The sequence below is a fragment of the Nuphar pumila genome, chromosome 13 (assembly GCF_984573655.1).
Source record: "Nuphar pumila chromosome 13, dmNupPumi1.hap1.1, whole genome shotgun sequence".
Lineage (NCBI taxonomy): Eukaryota > Viridiplantae > Streptophyta > Magnoliopsida > Nymphaeales > Nymphaeaceae > Nuphar > Nuphar pumila.
Genome location: NC_143261.1, coordinates 86,071,707 through 86,080,365, shown reverse-complemented (window position 1 = coordinate 86,080,365; position 8,659 = coordinate 86,071,707). Strand labels below are relative to the sequence as shown.

General features: G+C 38.6%; 1 protein-coding gene across 1 annotated transcript; it reads right to left on the bottom strand.

Annotated features, from left to right (window-relative positions):
* Positions 1-6,766: 6,766 nt before the first annotated feature.
* On the bottom strand, positions 6,767-8,113 carry LOC149818979 (uncharacterized). Its single transcript, XM_089985014.1, has 3 exons — positions 7,975-8,113; positions 7,817-7,878; positions 6,767-7,101 (listed from the first exon to the last, which is right to left on the bottom strand). The coding sequence occupies exons 1-3, from the start codon at positions 8,030-8,032 to the stop codon at positions 6,970-6,972; spliced, it is 252 nt and encodes an 83-aa protein (XP_089841140.1). The 5' UTR covers positions 8,033-8,113; the 3' UTR covers positions 6,767-6,969.
* Between the last annotated feature and the right edge of the window lie 546 nt (positions 8,114-8,659).

Below are 8,659 nucleotides of genomic sequence, written 5' to 3'. Positions count from 1 at the left end.
ACTTTCAACACGCTGCGTTTCATACCACAACACATCTCAAACCACTTCGTCAATGGTCTGCCACACTTCTGCGGCCCTCTGCCGCCAACAAACCCTAAACCTATGGGCTTTCTTTCTAACAAAACTGACGCCTGATTCTTACTCCAGTCGCATTATGCAAAAAAAATTGAGTTCAAGGGGTACCCTAACCTCAAATGAGTTAAGGTCCACTAACCTTGCACACTGTCACATTTTGAACCTCATATGCCTAGCCAGACCGTCGACACCTCTCCACTCTTACCATTGTCCAACCCACATGCAAGTCGTTACTCTCTTGCTACAGTTGACCTAGCATGCACCTCATGCCATAGTAACCAAAAAACTTTCATGCTTCTGTGGTGCTTTCTATCGCCATTATGTCCCTTTTTCAACCCTACAACTTGCACACCACAAGCACGTCCCATACCATGTCTGTGTGTGCCCAAATACTGCTATGTCCCATACTGTACACACACTCGGTTATACTACAAAGCTGATCCACAATGTTCTTCCCCACCTAACTCTTCAACATCCCGTCGAAGTCCAAACCATGTGAAGGAGGGGTCTCACATTTTTTGCCAATTTTTCTTATACTCAACTTCAGATTTTCTTATACTTGACATCCTCAAACTCAAGATCCAGCGAGCCTTCAACCCATCTCAGGCCCCTCCTATTGAGCCTAACTCATGCACGCCCCACAACATAAAGCTATACCATTTGAATTGGGCTCCCTATCCGCCCACGACTTTGTGTTCCTCCAAATTCTCGCAACTACCCATGTCATACTGAGATAAAGAAGCCAACTAGGGACTTTGTCCTGTTCTCGAGCTCCATCACTTAGCCCGCTGCTGCCTAGAACGCTCTAAGACCACCTCAACCTATGCTTTGAAGGAAGTACGATTGACCACTCCCACTCTCAAGTGAGATCCCCTGACCATCACCTGAGTAAAATGAACAAAGTGTTATGGTTTGCTATGCCCAACAATCAATCTCTAACAAAGACTCCCCTCATTCTCGGGCACTCTATTGCATCATAACAAGTGCAAATCCCTAACAGTCGACTGCTTCACAACTCCCTATGTTGGCACTATAACATATATACTTCAACAACATGCTCATGGCCCAATACGTGATGTCAAGTCTCGTAAGCAAAGTGTCAATCACATGCTCCTCCGCAAACATGGTCAAAGATTTGGGTTTTTTTACTTTTGGTCTAAAATCACTCGTCAAATTCTCACGATGCAGACTTCGCAAGCACCATTTCACGCACACCACACAGGCATCCAACGTACTTACTCAACTATCGACAACAATCCATCAATCCAGCAATTCTGAAACCAAACCTAGACCAAAAACATCCTTTACTTCAACATTGTAGACTTCGTAAACACCACTTGCCTTAACGTGCCTTATCATATGAGAGCGCAGAACATGCTACTCAGCCATCAATAATGTCATTCTGATACCAATTGTTAGAGGCTAATTTTTTGCAAACCCGTGCAGCGTCAGGTGAATCCAACCTAATGGTTCTAGGCCCCGCACATCACCCTATGTACAACCGCTGAAATGATCATTGGCACTACATATCACCCCATGCGCAACTACCTAGACAAATGTTGAACCCTATGCACGGTGCTATAATACTTTTCATGAATGTGTGTAAGTAGTTATTGTTCGAGTTTCGAAGAGAGGACGATGTTCATGCCCCTCTGAACTAACAACCAATCCAACAACACTGCACCACCAAGGCTGCGACACAACCTATTGAAAGCATTACTCATGAGACCTACAGGTACTTCATGATTGGGAAAAGAACATTGTCAATCCCTAGCCTTATAGTCAATTGATAGCTATATGCCTTAGCAAACAATGCTACACTTAGGCACTCACTTGCCTGGCCTCGTGCCATCATACACGGTTGGAAACACCTAATGTGATCCTCACAAGAATTAACCTTAACCTACACACATACCCATGCATACCGAACACTATGCATAAGATAATCTTGTGCCGAGTTAAGAAGTACTATATCGAATCTCCAAAGGCATCCTCCAATCTATTGGCCCAATAAAATGCATAACAACACACCACGTTTGTGCTGCCACACGCCGTATCAATGTCGATATTGTTGTCCATCGCATGTCATGCTACCACTGCACGTTATCGATAGCCTAACATATATTGTTCATTGCTACGCTTGATGCATTTTCTATTGAATGGTGCTTGACACTGCCCTTGCCACATTTTGACCCTTGCAACATTGAACAATGTACACACATCTCCTGCCAAATGTGCCTATCGTCTACTTGAACATCAAATGCCCTCTATCACCCACACGATTGGTTGTGCCAATGATGCTACCTCGCAACACTCACTCCACACGACAACGTCCATCCACACTAAAACTATGCATACACATCAGTCCCAAACATTGAGTTCCCTTTTTCACCCGCATGCCCAACAATGCCTACGAGGTCGGCCTGGAACATCTAGTATGTGTCATAAAAATTCATTCACAAAGTCACATAGAAATATTCAATCAATAGTTTGTCCTTGCCATTTCCAATTGAAACATTGTTTAGACCATTTCCCTGTTCTTAGAAACCATGAAAACAACATCTGGCTTTCTACAAGTTATCCTACAAATACTAAATTTTGTTTCATACTGTCACATAGGTGCAGGTGCGGGTGCGGCAATGCAGCACTTTAAAAAAACTTGGGTGCGGGAGGATATATATATATATAATTATTGTCCTGAAAACAAAAAAAGTATTATATTAAAATCAATAAGCACACTACCCATAACTCAACAACCACATCGACAACATGCTGTACCAAGTAAAAGCCCTAACGAACACCCAGCTATGGTATCAAAGTGCTGCACAACTCAACAACTACAACAAAAACAAGCAACAATATGTTGTATAAGGTAAAAGCCTCAACAAAGCATAACTGAAATAGAGAATAACATCACACACAAGCAGTCAACACTAAAAAATGTATGGTAAACCAACTAAAAACATTGACTTGGCCCAAAGGATAGCATCAAAACATGAAGAAATACAATACCAATGCTGAATCAATAAGCACACTGCCCAAACTCAACACAAAGAGGGTCGTGCCCAATATAGCCTAAAACTAGGCTATCGCCTGCAAGAACCCTCTCAAAAACACATTAAATCTCACCCAAAGTGTCAAATCTGTTTTCGCAAACAATTTTCGCACACTTCTATATCAAAAATGACCTAAATGATGCTATTCTCCCAACCAAAAACACTGAAAATTGATCAGATTCAACAGATTTCTTGAATCTGGTTAAGGATGTTTCTACAATCCCACAATCTTTGGAAAATTCACCAAAAATCCAATACATATCCAAATCACCTGAAACTTGGTTAAAAAATCTTCTAAAACACAAGCTAGTGAATCCCCCACTCAAAACCCTCAAAATTGACATGATTGTACCACTAGACTCCTCTTGTGATGACGTCAACACAGTGCTAGGGTTTGACACTGAATGGAGTCCTCTTCGTGCATATGTTATCATCTCCTCTCCATTCAGTTGATTCTCGTAAAAAATTCATAACCTTCGGGAGAGAGGTACAGAGAGAGAGAGAGAGAGAGACGGGGCGGGGGTTTAGCCGAGAAGAGCGAGAGATAGGAGGGGAGAGAGAATGGAAACATACCTCACCGCGCCGCTGGGTTGGAGACGGAGAAGAGGAGGCGTCGGTGGGGGGGGGGGGGGGGGGGCAAAAATGTTTTGCCCTAAACCCCCTCTCAGACCATTTCATCGGGAATTTTTGTTTTTAAAGTTCAAAATTGGACACTTAAGACCCTAGGTGTATTGACCGCACCCAATGTCGGTTTGACTGCACCGGGTGCCACACCCACACTCACACCTGCATCGCGTCAACGTAGGTGTGGCACCTAGCTGAACAAATCCCTGTGACATAGGTTTCATATGATTCAGTTACTAACTAATTATCGCATTATAACCATAATCCAATATCCAGACAAGGTTGACTTGTATATGTAAAAAAAATGCTAAATTTAAGGTCTCATGCCTAGCATAGTAAGGTCAAACACTAAAAAGAGAACTGAGTTGCTTATAAGGTTCCAAGCATGGCTATTGAAAAATAAATAAAAATATTGAAGAATGATGAAGAAAGATATCTTATAAGTAATAGACTTATCTAATATAAGTAATGTAAATCCATTAACAAAGTCGATATAACCATTCAATAAGTCATCTTTAAAATTACAAAAAAAAACAGTTATTTTTGCAGCAGTGGCTTGACAATCTGATAGTTATCATGATTGACACATTAGTTAACCTCATAAAAGCCAGAAATGTAACAACAAATAATAAGCAAATGAACATCACAGTCCTGTCGATGCTCGGGTTTTGATGTTTTTTTCTTTTCCATCAATGGTTGTAAAAATGAGTTTTAAAATGCACTCTCAAATAGAAATCGGATGAAATTCAATCTATGTTCCATTCAGAGCTCACAAAGGTACAAACAGGAAATTCATGTCCTAGCAGGCTTCAACTCACTCAAGTCTCCAAACACTTGTAGAAAAACCTGATCAAGCACACATTTGAAACTTTAGCATAAAAAGGATTCAAGCATCATATTTTGTTCTCTTTTAGATTTAGACCATGGATTGGCTTGCAGGGGAAGTAGAAGCCTTCTTAGTAACGTCCTTACAACTAAGATATATCCAATGTTTCACCAACAAAGACCTCTCTCTCTCTCATGCGCACCAGCCTATCGGGCTTTTAAAGGGTTTTTCCATGTTTTTCTTAAATCCGACTGTACATGATTTTATAGGAATGGACTCTTGGATCGTCCAATTCCAACACACAGGTGGATTTTTATAAGGTTTAAAAATGAATGGTCTAAAATTTTCATAAATATTCAAAGCTTAAAAACTCATGTTTTTTATCGAAAAAACATGATCCAAGTGCCATTTTTTAGCAAATAGACCATGCAGAACACATCTGTAGGGAGAGATTTGTGAAAAACAACCTGAAAACACCATTTTCTCACAGTAGGCTTGCGGTAGGCCATAAAAGTGGTAGGCAGCTACCACCTACTCTCTCTCTCTACATACATATATATATGTATATATATATATATATATATATATTGTACCACCGTAACTGACGGTGGTACAAACTTGACTTACATATAAGCTCCAAAAGCAAAATCTTAACCTTTAGATCATGTTTCGCATGTTCTATTTACTATTTTCATGTGTAAAAGTTGACTTCAACATGATGTTTTATATCATTTTGGAACACCCTTTTCTTCGTGAATTGTGAGCTGTTGATTTTTCACCATCTCAAAAATATAATATAGTGGTGTCTTAGACATGATAAGATCTCTAAACGCAGTAAACAAACTATGCTCATAACACCTCTATGGTTAGATCCATAAAAACAAGTGTATACCACCTTAGGGTATCATGGTATAGAACACGTCCCCGCCCTAACCCCTACACACACACACACACACACATATATATACTCAACAGTATGTACATTCTAGTTGAAAATTTATAGGTGCAAGTTGTATCCACTCAATCTAACCTAGAGTTACTAGAAGCTTCTTAGGTAGGTGGGAAGCACACTTCCCAAAAACTCATTTTGAAAGCATGGTATTCCTCGCTTCCAAAACTTTATGAGAATCTTGATTTCCAAATGCATTCTCCATGCTTCCCTACATGCCTTCTATATGCTTTTCTCACATTTTTATTCATGTTTACCATGTACTTTCTCTCACGCTTCCACTGACTTCCCATGTGCTTTCTTTAAATTGGTAATCATCATTGTTAGATTTTAATAAAAAAATAATTCTTTTACTGAAAATTCATGAAATATAAGAATAATCAATTTTATTTAGCTTTTATTTGCTTCTTGTTTGATTCCTATTCAGTTCTCATATTGCTTCATTTTTTATTCTGTTTCGCTTACAAATTGATACTTCGCTTCTCACTACCTATAAATTTTAAAATATCTTGCTTCTTACTTCCACTTCCTGTATTGTTTCCCACTTCTGCTTTCTATTCTGGCAACCATGATATGAGCTCATACATGTTTTGTTTCTTAGGAAACACATCCTGGATCATATTTTTTTGACGTAAAAATACGAATTTTTGATTCATCACATTTTGGTACATTGTGGGTTGAACCTGCTTACATGTTTGCAAATACATGATTCAAAAGAATCAAAACCTATTTTCTACTAAACCAATTTTGTAAATCACATATGTAAGGTTACATAAACAAAAAAAAGTAAAAAAGTTGAAAAAGTAGTGTTTTCTGTTAGATCGTACGTACAAACAACTGTAGCTATATATATATATATATATATATATATATATATATATATATATATATATATATATATATATATATATATATATATATATATATGAGTGTGTGTGTGTGTGGGGGGGGGGGGGTTGTTTGTTTTGGGGGAGGGAGGTGGAGGTGGGGAATGGACTAAAGCAGTTACTAATAATATTAGGAAGTCTAATGCTCCAGGAAACAAGGCTATCTACCTACAGCTTGCATATCCACCTTCAAATAGACACCATAAGGCACGTTGCACGCAAAGTAGTTCTTAAATCTCTCTCTCTCTCTCTTCAAAATTCAAACTCATCCAGCTAAGTGCTGCTTTGTTTTGGTCTTTGGTAAAATGTAAGGACCTCAACAGCATGAAACACAACAGAGAACATCCAATGCCACACCTTAACTGGAATAGTTGTTTGCATTAACAAAGCAAATATAGGAAAACCAAACACTTCAATCCAACAAAACTAGTCACGTACCTTCATGTTCCTTCCACCATCATACAAAGCCCAAAGAAGGGCAGTCAATTAAGATATCTATCGAGCCAACCAAAGTACAAAATGCAGTAGGCAAACAATTCTCAAAACTGAGTCTCACTTGTCAATTTCCATTGCTTGAGCAGCTTTTGCCTTTGCTAATGCCGTCAGCTTTGTCTTCAATTTCTTCTTTCCAACTGGAAAACGACCACCACCCCTCTTTTTCTTCATCATTTCAGCCCCATCAATCTGAAAAAAATCCCAAGAGAAAGAAACTGAAAACAGCTAGATAAGCATTCAAAGAGACAAAACGGGGTTGAATTCGATCACAAATACCAGAAACCCTTGTTCTCAATATTTCAGATAAGTAGGAAAACAAATAGAGAAAAATATTAAATTATTGAACTCCTACTACCAACTAAAACAAAAAATAACAGATTTCAGAAGCAAAAAAACAAAAAAAGAAAAGAAAGAAAGAACCTCACTATATAATGATACATCATCATTTAATACAAACAAGAAAAATAAAATGTACTTGTAACTATTCATGCCATAGACAAAATATTATGTAAATTAACTAAAAAAAATTAGGACTAATCAACATAAACGTATTGCACAATAGAAACCAAAAATCTTGTAAATTAACTAAACGAACATTTGGGAATAACCAACAACAAGCAATCAAGTATTTTTCATATTTAATCTCCTAAGAACAAGTAATCCTCAAAAGTGATAAGAAATTACATGACCGGGAAACAAATCCCAGCATAACCAAGTGATCTGTTTTCTTCTTTTTCTGGTGCTGAACACCAAAATCAGAAAACCCCAAAAGGGCAAACCCCTCCCCCACCCGCCCCACCCGAAAAAAAACAACACAACTTTCACACAATCATTACGCAGAACCCATCATTATAAACGAACCCAGAATGAGAAAACGAAAGGCATCGAAGAGAGGGGTTCCTACCTTCATCGTGGATGTCTTGGCCTGTAGCTTCTTCTCCCTCGTCTCCTTTGTCACTTTCTCCCCTGAAAGAAAAGAAGAACGGGAAAGAGAGGGATTAACAACAACCAAGATGGAGGAAATCATAGGAAAAAGAGGGGCTTGGGAGTGAAGTAGTTCACTCTTTAGCTCGAATTCGTGCTGCCTCTTTCGGCGCGCCAAACTGTTCTTCTTAGACATGGCGACCTCAAACCCCTCGAGGGTTTCTTCGTTTTTCACTTCTCAAATTTCTCAGATTGAATATTTCGAATTTTCGAGGGCTCCTCGTAACCGCAAACCAAAAAATATATAATATAGTTTACAATTTCCTGGAAAAACATCCGGGTATTTTCAACTACACCCCTACTATCAAATTTATTTCATAGGAATGTCCATATGAGCAAGGGCCGGGTTTGGGCCATGATTTTAGGCCCGAGCTCGTTAAGCCTGAGTTATTTATTTAAATTTTTTAATAATATAAATTTTTTAAAATTTAACTATTACATAGTAACTTGGATAACTATGACTATTTACCTAATTAGTTGCATGAGAATTTACTATTTGTTAAAATTTATTATTTACCTAATTAGTTACATAATTAAAATTTAGGTTTTTCTGTCGTATCATTGTAATAAAGGAAAATAAATGGTTTTGGGTGGGGCCAAGCTATGGGCTTCTTTTTAAACCCGAGCCCGTTAAGAACCGGGCCAAAACCTGACCCGTTAGCAAACAGGTCAGGCCGACCCGATCAACTTGATCCATTAGCAGGCAGGCCTAAAGCATTTGAATTCCTATCCATGAGATGCACTGAGTGCGGGTTCCACATTT

Coding starts and splice junctions, on each gene's coding strand:
- LOC149818979 (XM_089985014.1), bottom strand. CDS start 8,032: ATGTCTAAGAAGAACAGTTTGGCGCGCCGAAAGAGGCAGCACGAATTC. Junction 7,879..7,974: donor GCACGAATTCGAGCTAAAGA/GTGAACTACTTC, acceptor CTTTTCTTTCAG/GGGAGAAAGTGACAAAGGAG. Junction 7,102..7,816: donor CCAAGACATCCACGATGAAG/GTAGGAACCCCT, acceptor GATTTTTTTCAG/ATTGATGGGGCTGAAATGAT.